General features: G+C 53.0%; 3 protein-coding genes and 1 long non-coding RNA gene across 13 annotated transcripts in view; 2 read left to right on the forward strand and 2 right to left on the reverse strand.

The window, feature by feature from the left end:
• Nucleotides 1-1,528, reverse strand: part of LOC116284217 (uncharacterized) — a 17,255-nt gene extending 15,727 nt beyond the window's left edge. For all 5 annotated transcript variants that reach the window (XM_072942891.1, XM_031687452.2, XM_072942894.1 and 2 more), the window contains exon 1: nt 1,439-1,528. The gene's annotated coding sequence lies outside the window, so the exon portion shown is untranslated. The remainder of the gene's footprint in view (nt 1-1,438) is intronic.
• TLCD3B (TLC domain containing 3B) lies at nt 601-10,746 on the forward strand. 4 transcript variants are annotated; one of them, XM_015236867.3, is made up of 6 exons: nt 601-1,027; nt 1,453-1,583; nt 5,724-5,807; nt 8,563-8,797; nt 9,227-9,322; nt 9,643-10,746. In XM_015236867.3, the coding sequence occupies exons 2-6, from the start codon at nt 1,459-1,461 to the stop codon at nt 9,928-9,930; spliced, it is 828 nt and encodes a 275-aa protein (XP_015092353.1). In that variant the 5' UTR covers nt 601-1,027; nt 1,453-1,458; the 3' UTR covers nt 9,931-10,746. The 4 variants fall into 4 exon arrangements, with proteins under 4 accessions (XP_015092353.1, XP_072798988.1, XP_072798989.1 ...); XM_072942887.1 differs by having other exon boundaries at nt 1,457-1,583; XM_072942888.1 differs by lacking the exon at nt 601-1,027 and having other exon boundaries at nt 1,531-1,596.
• C18H16orf92 (chromosome 18 C16orf92 homolog) lies at nt 7,528-11,878 on the reverse strand. Of its 3 annotated transcripts, none has more exons than XR_012061203.1 (4): nt 11,289-11,746; nt 9,733-10,961; nt 8,141-9,048; nt 7,528-7,636 (listed from the first exon to the last, which is right to left on the reverse strand). XR_012061203.1 is itself a non-coding variant. In XM_072942890.1 (4 exons), exons 1-4 carry the CDS (start codon nt 11,876-11,878, stop codon nt 10,940-10,942), a joined length of 387 nt encoding a protein of 128 aa, XP_072798991.1. In that variant the 3' UTR covers nt 10,853-10,939. The 3 variants fall into 3 exon arrangements, 2 of the variants coding, with proteins under 2 accessions (XP_072798991.1, XP_031543310.2); XM_072942890.1 differs by lacking the exons at nt 7,528-7,636; nt 8,141-9,048 and adding exons at nt 11,085-11,172; nt 11,758-11,878 and having other exon boundaries at nt 10,853-10,961; nt 11,289-11,444; XM_031687450.2 differs by lacking the exons at nt 7,528-7,636; nt 8,141-9,048 and adding exons at nt 11,085-11,175; nt 11,758-11,878 and having other exon boundaries at nt 10,853-10,961; nt 11,289-11,444.
• A 168-nt stretch (nt 11,879-12,046) lies between these two features.
• Nucleotides 12,047-14,888, forward strand: LOC140687101 (uncharacterized). The gene is made up of 3 exons (XR_012061204.1): nt 12,047-12,254; nt 12,613-12,739; nt 14,830-14,888. It is a non-coding gene; the product is annotated as an uncharacterized lncRNA (long non-coding RNA).
• The last annotated feature ends 1,114 nt before the right edge of the window (nt 14,889-16,002 follow it).

Consider the following 16,002-nt stretch of genomic DNA (forward strand, 5'->3'; position numbering starts at 1 on the left):
GCATTGTAAAAATTCCAGGTGAGTTTGAATAAAGTGCACAAATTTTAAGAGTATGTCTTGAGAACATTTACATATGCAAACACTCATGATCTCTGTAAGAGCATTCTCAACCCCTAAGAAGGCTCTCTGGAGCCTCCTCTCAATCACTAAGTCCTCCAAACTAAAAGCTGTTCTGATTTTTCACCAAAGATATTTTGCCTGTTTTGAATTCCATCCAAATGGAGCCATACCGTATGGTTTTTAAAATTATCCACGGAGTCTGAATTTGAAGCCCAGATGGTTCCTCCCTAGAAACTGCCGTCTTAACTACTACCCTATACCACCCTCTAAAGCAATGACTGTTTAGGCTGCTCTTACTTCCCCCACCTCCTCTTCCTTTCCCCTCTTTCAGCTCTACCCCTGAATTATAGCTGCCCATCAAACCATCAACGAATTCTCATTGGTCAATTCTGAATTAGGTTTCCCCTCTGCAACTCCCCTTCCACCAAGCAGGCCCCTCCGCCAGGAAGCATATGATAGGGCACATGGGTCAAGAAGTGGACCAATGGGAAGATGGCATATTCCAAACCGTCAGCCAATCCACCAATGGGAGGGTGATGTTCCCACCCACTCTAACTGCCTCCGCAAAGCTGCATCGGCCTCGTGCCCTTGCAGTTTGACACCTTTCTTATACACTAAGAAGATCCCCTTAAAACTGCTTAAGGGATGCAGGATGGCAACCCCTGACCCCTCCAAGTCCCTCCTGGCCCTTCTCCACCTTTCTCCTCCCTGGAGTGGACAGGAGGGGAGGCTTTTCCAGACAAAAATAGCATATATGTAAATATTTATGTTTCCATCGGTTCTCCTATTGTTTGTTTTCTTTTTTTAGTGGGATAATGCTTTGATTTTTCTTTTTAAAGAAACATTATTTTTAAAACTTCAATTATCTTTACAATTTGAACACCTGCCCCCTCCCCCCTTTTCTGAGTTCTGGGTGCTGATGAGAATCACCAGCCTCCCTGCGTAGCCTCCACCTTGCCCCTCAGAGGTGAGGACCTAGGGGAGGGGAGATGTGACCGGAAGAGCTTGGGGTGGGGGGGACAGAGGATGGGATAAGGTGAGTTAAGAGCAGACACATAATTACAGTTGAAAGAGAAGGAGTTTTAAGGTGTGAGATGGACTGGGAGGTGTAGACCAGCTTCAGGGATTACAGGGAAAATGAATAAAATTGTTGGGATTGGATTGATAACGAAAAATTAGGGTGTCTAATTGCCCTGGATGAGGGCTATTTAAAGTGCAGTAAGGATCCCTAAAAGATTGGGAAAGAGCTACACCTGGTGGCTTTTTTGACGGTTACAGATAGATGGATCCCATAAGCCACTGAGTTATTGGGGTGAAGAGGGGGCTCTGAGTCTGAGGGGCACTGTGCTGAGGTGTTCTCACAGCCATCTTTTCTCACCTTCTCTACCGCAGACAGGCATGACCCTGCTCTTTGTGCTGGGCTGCATCTTCTTCCCGTTGAGCTTTGCTCTCCTTTGCTGGAGTCTGCAGAACCACTCCAACCTGAGGATGGAGAGACCAGAGGCTGTTTTGGTGGCATCTAAGTAAGAGGAGAGGGTGAGGGCATCCTTCCTGGGGCCAGGGCTGGAGGAGCTGATCTCCTACTTTCAGGAAGAGTTAGTGGTGAGAGCAGAAGCAGATTATGTGTGTGTGTGGAGGGGGTGCAGTATAGAATCAAAAGACACTGGCCATGGGATCTTTTGCTAGTCATTTACCTCTCTGAACTTCAGAGCCACCATTTGTAAATGGGTTTAAGAAGAATACCCACCTTCCATGCTTCATGCATATGTTGTTTCAGGGTCAGGTGAATTCACGTCTATAAAGTAGGGGTTGCAAACTCCTGCAAGTAATCTTAGGAGAGTAGGCTCTGCGGGGACTGCATGATCTGGACTCACATTCATCCCATTGAATGGGGGCAGTGGCTTTTCAGCTCCAGCCAAGCATCATGGAGTTCGAGTGTGAGCCCAATGTTGTCTGATCTTCTGACTTTTCCTTAAAAGAAGCTGAGCTTTTATGTGAAATCTCCTACTTTTCAAACACTGACACATAACTTAGAATTTAAGAAAATACTATACTGGCAACACCATACCGGCCAAACAAAACATGTTTATGGGCTGGACTGGGCCTTGTGCTGCAAATTTATGATCTGCTTCACAAAGATTAATAATATACCTGTGAGCTATCACCAAACCTTAGGGAGGAGAGGGAGCCTGCAGCAGGCAGAACTTACTCGAGTTTCTGGAAGACAAAAAAACATTGCTGGCTTTAATCCCCACTAAACAACATGAAGCCATAACTCCTTGACCATGTCTGTGGTCCTCAGCCCAGTAGTCATGGTAGCCTGCTGTCGCTCATCCTCCCCCAAACTCAGCACCACCCTGTAACTATGCTCATCTTTGGCTTTCAAGCTATGCAAACATGGGTTTGAAAACCAGCTTTGCCAATTCTCATAGCTTTGTTATCTTGAGCAAGATTTTTTGTCTTCTTTTTAATCCCTAAGACTCAGTTTTTTGTCTATAAAAGATACTACCATCTGGGAAGATTAAATAATAATGAATATAAACTACCTCTTCCTGTGCCCAGTACATAGTAAACATTCAGGAAGTATGTCCACTCTTGTCCCTAAAATTGTCCCTGACTTCTGCCTAAGGCCTGAGACCTCTTCTGGGCTGTTCCTGAAGCCTGCCACTAGAGGGCAGCACAAAAATGCAAATCCCAGTCCTTTGATTGCAGAGATGATGGGTGGCCTGGGCTTTGGACAGGCAAAGGTAAATTGTAGGGTTGCTATGGAGGACAGGCTTGGAAACCAAACAACAGTTTGGGTAGCAGGGTCCCACATCATGCAGAAGTCTACAGGATAGTTGGGTTCAGGACGAGAAGGTCAATCTCCAGGGAGGCAGCATGGAAGGGTGAGAAGCCGCTCAGAAGCCAGTGTGGTCCTGGCTGGGTCTCTGACCTGCAGGGTGATCCTGGCCAAGCCACTGGGGCTCAGTATTCTGGCAGCTGAATGAGGGGCTTGAATCAGCCAGTCCCCAGGGTCCTTTTCCACTTAGAAACTGGGCTGTTCTGTGAAGTTGTAGAGGAAATGGAGCCTGGAGCATAATAAGCCTGAAGAGAAAGAGAGTGACCGGTGCTTAGGGGAGGCCAGGAGAGGCCAGGCAGCCAGAAGGACACGGGCAGGGGCATCTTTGGGCTCGAGGTGGGTTTTCAGTGAAGCAGTGCTTCCCTACCCTCTTCAAACTGCTCTGCTGCCTAGGGTGAGGGGATTCCTGCCTCTTCTTAACTATGTGACCTTGGGGAGGGTCACCAAAAATCTCAGGACAATTTCTGGACCTGTAAAAAGAGGAAAATGGTGTTACAATAGTTAGAGGAGATCATGCGACCGTCTTGCAGTGGAGTCAGAAGCTAGAGGCACCTCCTGAACACCAGAGTTTCCCTCCCTCTCACTGGGGGTGAAGGATGTGGGGCTCTCTGGGTCTGGAGGACACTGTGTTGAGGTGTTTTTAGTCCCATCCATTCCTTACTCTCATCCTTCAGAGACAGCAAGATACATCACCTTCTCCTGCTCCTTCCTCCAGGGAATCCTCTCTCTCTCTCTCGCTGCTGGAGTGGGTGCCTTAAGCTGGGACCCCAGCAGGCTGCTGAGGGACACATGTTGGGAGGCTTTGGCTGAGGAGGAAATGGCAGGCATTTGCAAAGTGCTGGTGGGAAACAGGGTCAGGCCTGGCTGAAGGCTCAGGGTCCCTGCCCAGCTGGCCAAGGAGCCCCAGGCCACCTCCCTCCCCAAGAGGAGAGCCAACCCTCCCCTGGCCCTTGTCCTCAGCAGCCCCCTGTGCCGCAGCTGCTGTCTCTTTAAGGGCCTCCCCCTCCCTCTTTCTCTGCTCCCCCCCATCTCTCTGTCGCAGCCGCTGCTGTGGCTCAGAGCTGCATGGGGAGACGCTGCTGCAGGTCCGGTTTCTTGGTGTCTGGTCGGTGCCATCATTTCCCCACCCTTTCCCCCGCCCTCCCCAAGCTGGTGATTTCCCCTCCCCCTCCCCCTCCCCACCGAGGGGGCAGGGGGCTGGGCATGAACTCTCTATAATGTCCCGTGTAGCCTCCCAGCCGGGCAACGGGGACTGTGACGGCAGCGAGAGGCGGGAGAGCAGTGCTGACCGCTGACCACTTGCCCGGCCGCTCCTCTGTCTCCCTTCCCCCCTGCCCTCTCTCCCTCCCTCCCTCCCTCTCAGAGCTGGCACCACAGTCCCACCCCTCACCCCCTACCCGCCTCCTGGGGCCCTCCCAGCCTCTCCACGTAAGCCCCCCCCTCCCCACCTGCCTCTCTCCTTCCCCTCCCCCATCCGCATCCTCCTCCTGTACCCTCTCCCTCTGTCCTCTCACCAAGTCCTCCCCTCATCTTTCTCCCAACCCTCTGGCTGGCTTTCTCCTGCTCCCTTTCTCAGATCCTCCCTCTCCCCAGTCTCTCCCCATTTCCACAGTCTCAGCTCACTCCCTTTCTCTCATCCTCTGCCCGGACTCCCCCGCCTCATCCCATCCTAGCCCTGTCCCCTTTGTGCCCCTTTCTCTTTCTCTCTCTCCTGCCCCGGCTTGGTGTCCGTTCTCCACCTCTAACTCCCTTCAGCTCGGCCTCCCTGTCCCTTCACGGCTGCTCCTCTCCCTGCCCGAGGCCTGAGCCATCATGCTGACCCCAATGGTGGCTGGGGGGGTGGTGTTCCCCGGACTCTTCCTCCTCTCCAAGAACACGCTCCAGCGGCTGCCCCAGCTGCGCTGGGAGGAGGCTGACGCGGTCATTGTCTCAGCCAGGTAAACGGTATCCCTTCCCTTCCACCCCTCTTCCCTTCTCAGGCTTTATGGGGATGGAAGGGACTCCAGTGCTTCCATGGACCCTTGGCCTGGTGGCAACTGGGGGCTCCTGAAGTGGTCGGTGGGCTCTACCTCAAAGCTTCCTTCTCTCCTTACTGTCTTACTCGATGTCCCAGGAGACCTCATCCAAACCCAGCCATCTGGTTTACTAGTATTCAGACCGCTCTTCCCTTTCTCATTCACCCTCCCACCCTCCAAAACCAGGCCGGCATGTGACTAAAACATTCCTATAGGATATCAGGGAACAAGGCAAGGGGCAGAGAGCCATGTATTCTTCAGGGCATGTTTGGGGGAATGCGGGACAGAGGAGTGAATGGTGGGACTCTGTACAACCTTGGAATATGGGCCAGAGTTGGGAGGCAGCAAGGAGAGAGCGGGAAAGTGGCCAGGGGGAAATGGGGGCAGCTGAGGGGCCCGTGGATGACTGGTGTGATGACTGGGTAGCTAAGTGGTGCAAGAACACACCTGGGGCATCCCCTTGCCATCTGTGCTGTGCCCCCTTCCACCACCCCACCCCAGGAAGGGGCCTTGTTATCAGCTACTCATTCCTCTCACCTCAAGATGACCTCCCTGGTGTCCTCCTGAGAGCAGGGCGACTCAGTGTGCACAACTGAGGGAGGAAGACGGCAGTGAGGAGTGGGTGACCTGAGTAGCCGCAGGGGGCCAGTCCAGGAGCCTTAGGTGGCAGGGCTGAGCCCTGGGCAAGGCAGCATTGGGAAAAGATGGGCAGGCAGTGACTTCAGAACCACAGTAACTGGACAGTAAAGAGGAGAAACCGAGGGGCGCATCCCCTCCCTCTACCACTGCTCCCTCTTCCTCCCTAGGCTAGTGTCCTCTGTCCAAGCTGTCATGGCCTCTACAGCTGGCTACATCGTCTCCACCTCCTGCAAGCACATCATTGATGACCAGTAAGTGCCATGAGACCATCTTGGCTCCCACTGCAGCAGCCTGTGTGTATGTATGACCGCTGAGTACCCCAGATCACCCAGGGGACTCCTCCAGTGGTCCCCAAGTCCTTAATTTGGGCCTGAGCAAGTTAGCTGCAGTAGCTGCAACTCAACACCCAGGGATAAATTTATCCACATCCTGTCCTTAAAGGTCAGAGCCAGGAGGGAAGGAGTGGGGAGCAAAAAGGATTTTCAAAGCATTTCCTAGGTTTCCTGGCCTCTTGGATCATAGTAGGTTCTGAATGTTGTTTCCTCCCCTAGCTCCTCCCACCTTTTCACCCCCTCAGACCCCACTTCCAACCAGCACCCACCTGGGGTGCTTCCCTACTCATGCCGGGCTCACCCCTCATCTCCTCCCAGAATCCAGGTGTCCAGCCCCGGTTCCATGCGTGAGAGGGAGAAATGACACAAACAAGGCCACTAATGGTTAGGCAGTGGGGGGAAGGGGAGAGTGGAGGGTGAAAGAGGCCAAAATTTGGCACTGGGAGCTGCTGCAAAGCCTGGTGCTTGCCAAAAAAGCCCAGGCCTAGAGGTGGGGCAGGAGGAGGGAGGAGAGGGGCCCTGTCCGTGGTGCTGACGGGCCAGCTCTAGGTTGACCCAAGGGCTGCAGCAGAGTTGCCTGGGAGGGTGCTGATGACGTCTCACGCTTAACTTCTGGCCCTGATTCCCTTCTCTGGCAGCTGCTGAGCCCCACGGACATTGTCTGGATGCCCCTGACCTAGAGGTGTCTCCTCTTTCCCTCCAGATGAGTTCCCTTATCTGTGGAGTGAGGTCCATCTCTACCTGGAAAGGCTGCTGTGAGGGGGAATTGAGTTATGTCAAATGCCTAGAGCAGCTCTGGTCACACACAGAGGATGCTAAACTCTTTCTTCAGACCCTGTTCTGGGCACTTGGCTTCCTCCTGCCTTCTCCCCTCAATTCCCACCCTGGGTCCAAGATGAGCCTGGCTCCCCACATTTCCTTCTCCCACCTTCTTACAAAGGTCACCTTCCAGCTCCTACATTTTCTTCCCCCCAGTCTCTTCTTGTCCCTCCCTACTTAATCCTCAGGTGGGTGGGAGGGATCAGGGTTAATCCAGGGGCGACAGCTGTTCCTACCTCTGAGTACCTAATTGCTGAGAAGGTGGGGATGGGTTTAACCCTTTGCACTGCAGCCCAGGACCTGAAGGTCCTGAACGCCTACAAGCCAGCAGTGTTTGTGTCTGCAGCAGCTGACTCTCTGGGCCACTCTCTGTTGTAACTTCTCTGAGGCCCATGGGACCCCTTTCTATCTTCCTGTCCTACGTCTCTAACCTGGGCTGTGGCTCCCTCTCCTCTCTCTCTCCCTCCTAGTCACATGCTCCAGCATGGGTCTCAGCTTCTCTTTTCCCAAAATCATTTCCTCTAGAGTAGGCTGCCTGTCCCCTCCCCAGCTGGCCATCCCCAGGGCTCCCCTTCCACTTCCCTCTCACCCCTGTCCTTAGCTGGCCTGCCCCCAGCTCTCACTCCACTTTTCCCTTCAGCGGTAGCTCCTCATATTTTTCCTATGTCCCTTCTGGCTGACTTTGCTTTCATCCCTCCACCGAGCGAGTTCTCTCAGACCTGCCTCTTTGACCTCCCACTCCCACCTCATCCCACCTTGGACCTGTCTCAGGACTACAGGACCTCATGCTTCATGTGCTGACTCAAGAAGAAACATGCAGTGTTGTATATTCATGCACTTTTCATTTTTGTTTACTCTCAAGGTACATGGAACTTTCTCTGCTCTTGGCTCCTTTTGCTCAGCGTTTTTTCCTTAATGCTTGGCTGTACCTGAAAAAAAAAAAAAACAAGAGATTGGGCCATATTCAAGCAGAACAAGTCACTCTGTCAGCACCACTGGCTGCCCATTGGGGCCTGTCTGTGACCCCTCTCTCGAATCTTCTAGGGGACAGTGGGGCTCAGAGTGAGGGCTATGGAGCTAGACCTCTTGTGTTTATTCCTTGGCCAGGTTACCTGGCCTCTCTCATCTGTAAAATGGGGTGACAACCATACCTCCTTTTTATAGGGTTTTTGTGGGGAGAAACACATTTATGCATGTAAAGGATTTAGAAGATCAGAATGGGGAGAGGATAGAGCTCAGTGGTAGAGAGCATGCTTAGCATGCACAAGGTCCTAGGTTCAATCCCTAGTATCTCCACTTAAAAACAAATAAACCTAATTATCTTCCTCCACCCCCCCACCCAAAAATAGGGCCTGCATGTGATAAGTAGTCAATTAATATTAGCCAATATGATCTCTCCCCACCCTCCCACCTCTGCTGTAATTCATCCTGACCTCAGCTGTCATTCAGATCTGGTGTGGCTTGTTTTCTACCTCTGCCTCTGGTCTGTGGCTGTCTTTTGGTCTCTCTTCCTTTTTCTCCCGCCATGTTGCAGATGAGAGAGAGAATATGATGAATGAATGAATGAATGAATGAATGAATGAATATGAAGAATGGGTGGGTGCTGAGGTCAGTCTGGGTTTGAATCCCAGCCCTACTGCTTACCAGCTGTGGGACCGCGAGATCCTGGGCATGTTTCTCGCCCTCTATCCTTGGATTCCACCGTGTAACTTGACAGTCCGTTTCCGTCTCAGGTTTGTTATGAGTATCACTCGAGATCTGACTCCCATGATATGTCCAGCACCGACCCCAGCACCTGGAAGCTGCCCTGTCTGTCTCTTTTCCACCTTAACCCTTCTCTATTTCTGCCCAACAGGCACTGGCTGTCTTCCGCCTACACGCAATTTGCAGTGCCCTACTTCATCTATGACATCTACGCCATGTTCCTCTGTCACTGGCACAAGCACCAGGTCAAGGGGCATGGAGGGGATGAAGAGGGGACCAGAGCACCGGGCAGCACCTGGGCCGTGGCACGTGGCTACCTGCACAAGGAGTTCCTCATGGTGCTCCATCACGCCGTCATGGTGCTTGTATGCTTCCCGCTGTCGGTGGTGAGTGGGGGCTGCTGAGAGCCAGGGCCCCATGTCCTGCTCAGGTCAGAACTGCAGGAGCCTAGGAAGCCTTGGGTCCCAGCAGCAGGGTGGGCCCAGGATGGAGGGTCCCCATGGAGGGTTTACTGAGCTCCAGACCAGTCCCAAACAGCAAGAGAGTGGACCATGCCCAGCTGTGATGCTTGGGAGCTGCAGTTGTATGACTCTGAGCCCCAGGTCCATCATCTGTAGTGTCAGATGTACGATTTCCCCTGCAGGTGGGTCAGAGGGATACAGTGAGGCAGTGCTCCGAGCTTTGCCACCATTCCCATGTGCTCAGACTGTCAGAGTGAAGCACCTCCAAAAGTGACGAAGAGGAGAGAGGGAGGGCAGGTACTGCCGGGAATCCAGGGTCAGGCCTGGCTGGCTGTCTCCTTCCTCTCCTCTCAGGTGTGGCGTCAAGGCAAGGGAGATTTCTTTTTAGGCTGCTTGCTGATGGCAGAGGTCAGCACCCCTTTTGTCTGCCTTGGCAAGATCCTCATCCAGGTGAGAGGGGAGCTAAGTGAATGTGAACTTGGTGGGGAGGACAAGGGAAGGGCGGGCACTTTTAGGGAACCTTCTGGGATTCTTTAAAGGACAGGTAAAGAGTCTCCTTTTGGAGGGGCTATAAGGTGGGGTACAGGGGAGGTGGTAGGTGGAGGCGGGGCGGGTTCTGGGGCCTCTAACCTGACCCCTGTCCCGTGGTGGGAAGGCAGGGAGGTGGGCAGAGGGGGAGGCGGCCCAGCGGGCTGAGCCGGGTCCAGGGCCGAGGCTCCCGGCCCTGACCTGGGCGCCTGCTCTACCCGCCCCGCCCGCCCTGCCCGCAGTACAAGCAGCAGCACACGCTGCTGCACAAGGTGAATGGGGCGCTGATGCTGCTCAGCTTCCTCTGCTGCCGGGTGCTGCTCTTCCCCTACCTGTACTGGGCCTACGGGCGGCATGCAGGCCTGCCCCTCCACGCCGTGCCGCTCGCCATCCCGGCCCACGTCAACCTGGGCGCCGCGCTGCTGCTCGCCCCGCAGCTCTACTGGTTCTTCCTCATCTGCCGAGGGGCCTGCCGCCTCTTCCGGCCCCGGGGCTCCCGGCCGCCCTCTCCCTGCCAGACCCAGGACTGAGGGTGGGGCCAGGGGGCCCTCCTCACTCCTCCCCCACCCCACCACCGTGGGGCCAGGGCTCTGGGGCTGCCCGGTGGGGATGGGAGCCAGAGGCCTCTTACCCTGACAGCCCCAGGACTGACAGATGGACTCCAAAGGGGTGGGGACATATCCCCTCTGGGGCTGAGGGCAGGGACCAAGTGAGATGGAAGGCAAGGAGAGGGGACCTCTTCTCACAGTGCCTGAGCTGAGGCAGGCCCCCTTCTGCATACCCCTCTCTCCATCACCACCCCCGGACCTGGAAACGGAAAGGAAGAGGAAGAGGAAGAAGGGCACCCCTTCCCATCCGCTTAGGGCTTGAGGCTATGGGGAGCCTGAGGGGACCGGGACTCAAAGAACTGTGGGGAGGCCCTGCTGCCAAGGCCATCCCAGCCCCTGTGCTGCAAACTCCTCTCAGCTCCCCTTCATCTGGGAAGGAGGGGCCACCCTTTCTAACTCTGTGGGCTCGCTCGGGGCTGGCTGTCCCCATCGCTCCTCTCCAGGGGAGGCCAGCCTGAGGAATCTTATTTATTTTATTTATTCACCCAAATTCAAACTTGTTTGTTGGGGCGGGGGGAGGGAATTGGCTGCTACCCCCCAGCCTTCCCAGTGCTGAGCAACCCCCGGGGCAGGTGGAGGGGGGCGCCGGTCCCTCCCCCATTAGGCTGCACATCTTGCCCTCGGGCCCTGGCATGTCCCTGGTGCTACAGACCTCTCAAGGCTTCCTCCAGTCTGGGGTCGGGGGACCCTGGGAGGTGCTTTACAGACCGCTAATAAAGATGATCTGCGTGAACGCCACCAAGGCCCTCTTCACTCAGTTCTTTGGGGCTGGGAAGGGAGGGGGCCCCTGGGGAAAGTATGATGACCTATGACTCCCAGGTTGGTCACTGAGTAGTTGGGGAGAAAGAAGCAAGGACTTTTTTATTCATCAGTGGAAGAGGAGGGCAGGTGTGGGCATTCAGAGCAGAGTCCAGGGAGCTTGTCCAACTTTCTAGGCCCCTTTCTGGAAGTTCCTGTAGGGTATGGAGAGCAGGGGTGGGAAGTCACACCACTTCCCTGAGACTTTGGGTCCTTCAGCCTCTCTTCAGGAAGGCTGAGGTGGGTGGGGCCAGGGATGGGGGTGGGGCAGGCCTCACATGTGTGTGCAGAACTGGAAAAGAAGGAAGAAGAAGGCCGCCACCAGAGCGCCCACCAGGATGTGATGGAAGAGCCTGGAGTCGGAATCTGCTAGACAGTGAGGGGGAGACAGGGACCTGGACTCATCTCCAACCAAAAGGCCAAGGGCAGCTGTCCACCAGGCACTGTCAAGGAGGGAGGCCCCTTCTCAAACTGGTTCATACCTGAGTTAAAGATGACAGGTCTCTCTCCAATGAACTGAGCCAGGGCCAGGAGCCTGGCTTGGTCCGAGTCTGGGTAATCAAAGAAGTCAGGTCTGTCTAGGAAGAGTGGAGACTCTGCTCCTGGGGCCAAGGCCTTGGCACTCTCCGGGTTGGGTGCTGGGGACCAAGAGCAAAGTCTGAAAGAGCCAAGCAGACCCCTGCCCCCTACTCCCAGAGGCTGGGGCAGACCCAGGGCCCTGCCAGGCCACACAGTCTAGTGAAGCTGTGGAAGGGCCTGGTTTTGTTCCAGGAACTTCTTGAGGGTCAGCCTAGCCTTCCACCAAAAGGCCCACACTAGGCAGGAAGGATAGGAGAGAAGTGCGGAAAGCAAAGAGAAAGGCCCGTGCTTGGCCTCCCAGCTTCTCAGGGGCATTGACACTCCCCCACCGCAGCCTTCCTCCTCCCCACTATTCCCAGGCCAGCTTCCCACCTGATTCTACAGTCCCCAGCCCAACCAGCCACACCCACACCCAGGCCCACTGCCACAGCCTCATCACCCCTCCACTCTTGTGATGGGGTAAGGGCTCTGTGATGTCACAGCCTAGAGCCATTCTGATTGCACATTCTGGGGTGAGGGGAGAGAGGAAAGTGTTAGGCCTGGGACCCTTCCCTACAAACCCCTGCATCCGAAGGGAAGAGGCTGGGACCCACGGAGTCTTTGGGTTGATGCTGATGTTAGAACAATAACAGTGGAAGCCCCAGGACTTACTAATAGGGGCCTTGGTGGGGCAGTCTTGCTGAAAGCTGGGACTAAGGAAAGCTGCATTTGTATAGCAGGCACAGTGGATTTCAGGGGGGAATGGGGGACAAGGTTAAACATCTCCAGTTACCCCTTGGATCAACCACAGTTAGAATTTATTGAGCACTTGTCCTATGCCAAGTATTTTACATGGACAGACTCATTTAACCGTCATAACACCGTACAAAGTAGGTGCTACTGCCCTCATTTTACAGAAGAGGGAATCAAGGCATAGAGGGGCAAAGTGATGTGGGCAACATACACTTCCTAAGGGTGTGCATTTTCCTCCTTGAGGCTCTTCCTGCCTTGTGTCCTCAAATGCAGGAGCACAAGGGTGCCTGCTGCACCCCCTCATCCCCCCCGCACCCCGGGGCCAATCTCCCAAACTGGCCTCAGTGCTCAGCTGACAACCCTGGGATTAGGAACCTAGAGGAATAACAGGCTTTCCCACTAGGTGGCAGCAGTGTCCATGCCTGCCTGTTTCCCAGTTTTTACCCAATGAAGGCACAGCTGCCCAACTCCAGGCCCTCCCGCCTCTTCCCACAGGTTGCATCAGGTGCTACAGGAAAAGGTACTGCTGGGGGAATGCAGGCATGGAGGTTGTCAGAGGAACCCATCTCGGGACAGGTCTCTTGGTCACGCACAGAGCCTGTGAACAGGCTCCTCTCTCTGGGTAGGCCATCTCATCTCTCCTTTCTGATTCCTGCTTTTCCCTTATTTGTCACTTCCCAGCAGCCACTTTCACCTGAGCGTGCTCCCCTCAGCAGGCTAAGAATTAGCTCCTCTCTGATTGGAAGGTAGACCTGTTTGTCACACATGTGTCCCGCCCCACTCAAGCCCAAGGACACTTCAGGGTCTCCTTAGTTTTACTACACAGATGCTTGTGCAACAGCTTCTGACAGTCCCAGTTCCATGACATCCCATGTGTGACGTCCTCTGCCCTTTGGAAGGAGGCTCCTTCCTCCACTCAACCCCCACATCTCATCTTTCTTGCCCTCAGCGACTACTCACCCATTCTCATCACAGCAAGCCTGGGAGGAACTTGCCAGGGTCAGCTTCTACTTCCTAAACCAGGAAAAGGCACAGGGAGAAGAAAAAGGGGCAAAGAGGGGCAGACTAATATCTATGGAGCCTCCTGCGAGACTGGCTCAGGCAGCCCTCCTTCCCCACACTTATCTCTTCTAAGAAAGAGGAAATGACTGACCCAAAGTCACAAGCAGGTGAGGGGTGGCAGGGACTCAACCTGGTTCCTGGCTCTGGCCCGGGGCTCCCACCCCAAGCCTGTATGTAGCTGCCCTCGGGCTTAGCTGGGAGAAGGGGTCCAGGGTCTTTAGTCTAGCCTTTGGAGTGGATTTTGCAGTTTCCTCAACTGCCTCAAAATAATACAGCTGCCCTCTTTACCAGAAAAGGCCCTTTTGACACAAGCAGTGAATTATCCATTCATTTATTCCTCCAACCATTAAATAAATGCACTGAGCTCCTGTTATGGGCTGGGTTCCATTTACGGCTTAGATAGAAATCACTAGGTCATGGTCTCTGCCCTTGGGGACTACAGGGAGAGAACTCAGGCAGCATATCATTAGAGTGTAGACAAACCACCCCTAAGGGGCTGTCTACACTGCTGTCATCACTCCCTCACCTGTAATGTATTCGTCAACCCCTTCAGACCTGGCTTTGTCCCCACCACTCCACTTAAGGCACTTTTTCCAGGTCCACAAATGACCCCATAACTTGCTAAATCTAAACGCAACTTCTCTGTTGGTTCTGTCTCTTGGCAGAGTGCACACATCCCTGCCTCCAGGCATGGGGGCCACGCTCACTGATTTTCTCGACTCCTCCTCCTCTAAGTAGCTCAGCTTGGACCTTCTCTTTTCTATCTATACCCTCTCTCCCAAGGTGATCTCATCTAGTCTCATGGCTTTAAATACCATCTATATGCTGGTGACTCACAAATGTATATTTCCAGCCCAGCCCTCTCCTCTGAGCTCTAGACTCTTTTACCCGACTTCCTGCTTCATGTCTCTGTATGTCTGAAAACATCTCGAACTCCATAGACCCTAAATGGAGCTCTGGATTCTCCTATCCCAAACCTTGCTCCTTCATTCCATCACAGCAAATGTCTCACTCTTCCTCTAGATGCTCTGCTCAACACAAACACGTAGGAATCATCTCAAACCTCTCCCTATTTCTCTCCTGACAAACCCATAATCAAGACCTGCTGGCTCAATTCCTGACATACATCTCAAATCCATCCACTTCCCTCTCCCTCTGCCCCCTCTTCCAAGCCAACCCCACGTCTCATCTGGCTTATTGCAACAGCCTGTGGACCAGTTGATATCTCTCTGTTCACTCTTTCTTCAGCGAGAACAAACCAGAACACACAGATCCACTGCTGAGAACCGTCCAGTGGCTTCCCATAGGTCCTGCGTTATTCTGAACTTCTTACCCTGATCTGCAAGATTCTTGTCTACCTACCCAGCTCAGCTCTTCTCATGCTTCCCTTCCTCAGCACACCCTAGCCTTTGCACACACATCTACCTATGACACTCTGGCCCCACACTTGACCTGGGAGGCCTGGACCAGAGCCAGGAACTAGGCTGAGTTCCTGCTGCCCCTCGCATGCCGTGATTTTGGGTAAGTCCTACTCATCTTCCAGGTCTCAGCTGAGACAACACTTCACCTGGGAAGTGAACCTGAGTTCTCTGACATCCCCTGTCACTGCATCAGTCTCACTACATTGGAGTATTTTTCTATCTCCCCTAGAAGCCTGTGAAGCCAGAGATCATTGATCTTGGGTCATAGCTGGAGCACCACAATATATAGTAGGTATTCAATAAATATTTATTGGCTTAATGGATGGGTGAAAAACCTTTCCACCTCTGGACAAACTAAGGCCCAGCCCTGTCTGTGTTTTCCCCTACCACTGGTTGGAACTCCAGCCTCATCCTCACCCTCCTTCAACAAAGCTTTGTGGAGGTACGCTGCTGAGCCTGAGCTAAGCCCCAGAAGAAAGCAGCGGAGGAAGCAGGACATGGGCTTCTTGCCTAGCTTGCCCCTCCTCCCACAGCAGGCCCAGGTCTGCCTGTCACCACTCCCACCCACTCTGGTCCTGGACAGCATCTCCCTTAGTACTGCCTCCTTTTTTATCCTGAAGAACCTCGAAGGAAACCTAATAGTTGCCTTTCCTTACAAAAGATATTATTTTAGTACATTTGTTTGAGTAGGTAACATATGCACATGGTACAAAATAAATCTTTCCTATTCCAGCCCTACTCTGCCTCACAGTGGCCTCCTCAGAGGTCACCATAGTTACCACTTTCCTGAGTAGCCTTCCAGAAATAATTTATGCACAAATAAACAAACATATTTAAGCTCTTTTTTTCCCCCACTCAAATGTTAGCATTCCATTCATGCTGCTCTGTACCTTACTTTTTTCAGTTAACATGAGATTGTAAAGATGATTCCATGCAAGTACATAAAGGGCCTCTTCCTTAGTCATGACTACATGTTATTTCATTGTGTGAAATTGTGTCATAACTGATTAAACCTGTCATAGGTATTTAGGTTGTTTCCAATCTTTTGCCATTGCAGACACGATGCAGTTAATGACCTTGAACTTCTATTTTTTTGTTCATGGGACAGCAAATCTATAGGATAAAATAAAAAATAAAATAAAAAAGTGGAATTTCTGAGTGGCTACTGTCAGACTGGCCTCCACCAAGGTGGTGCCCATTTACCCATAGCCTCACCAACATTTGCTTTGAATTTTACCATTTGATAGGTGACAAGTGGTATTTATTTCAGTGTGGTTTGATTTTGCATTTCCCTTACTTAAAAAAAATTGGGGTAAAAATCCACATATGAATATTTCTGTCTTAGTCATTTTCAAGCACACATTTCAGCAATGTTAAGTATATTCACATTGCTATGCAACCT

The sequence above is a fragment of the Vicugna pacos genome, chromosome 18, assembly GCF_048564905.1.
Source record: "Vicugna pacos chromosome 18, VicPac4, whole genome shotgun sequence".
NCBI lineage: Eukaryota > Metazoa > Chordata > Mammalia > Artiodactyla > Camelidae > Vicugna > Vicugna pacos.

Bases quoted from the DNA above. Each gene is read 5' to 3' on its own strand.
- C18H16orf92 (XM_031687450.2), bottom strand. From the start codon at position 11,878: ATGGCTCTAGGCTGTGACATCACAGAGCCCTTACCCCATCACAAGAGT. The intron at 11,445-11,757 runs GTGGGAAGCTGG...CTTGGTCCCCAG, and splicing joins GCTGGGGACTGTAGAATCAG to CACCCAACCCGGAGAGTGCC. The intron at 10,962-11,084 runs GTGAGGCCTGCC...CATACCCTACAG, and splicing joins TTCCAGTTCTGCACACACAT to GAACTTCCAGAAAGGGGCCT.
- TLCD3B (XM_015236867.3), top strand. From the start codon at position 1,459: ATGACCCTGCTCTTTGTGCTGGGCTGCATCTTCTTCCCGTTGAGCTTT. The intron at 1,584-5,723 runs GTAAGAGGAGAG...CTTCCTCCCTAG, and splicing joins GCTGTTTTGGTGGCATCTAA to GCTAGTGTCCTCTGTCCAAG. The intron at 5,808-8,562 runs GTAAGTGCCATG...TCTGCCCAACAG, and splicing joins AAGCACATCATTGATGACCA to GCACTGGCTGTCTTCCGCCT.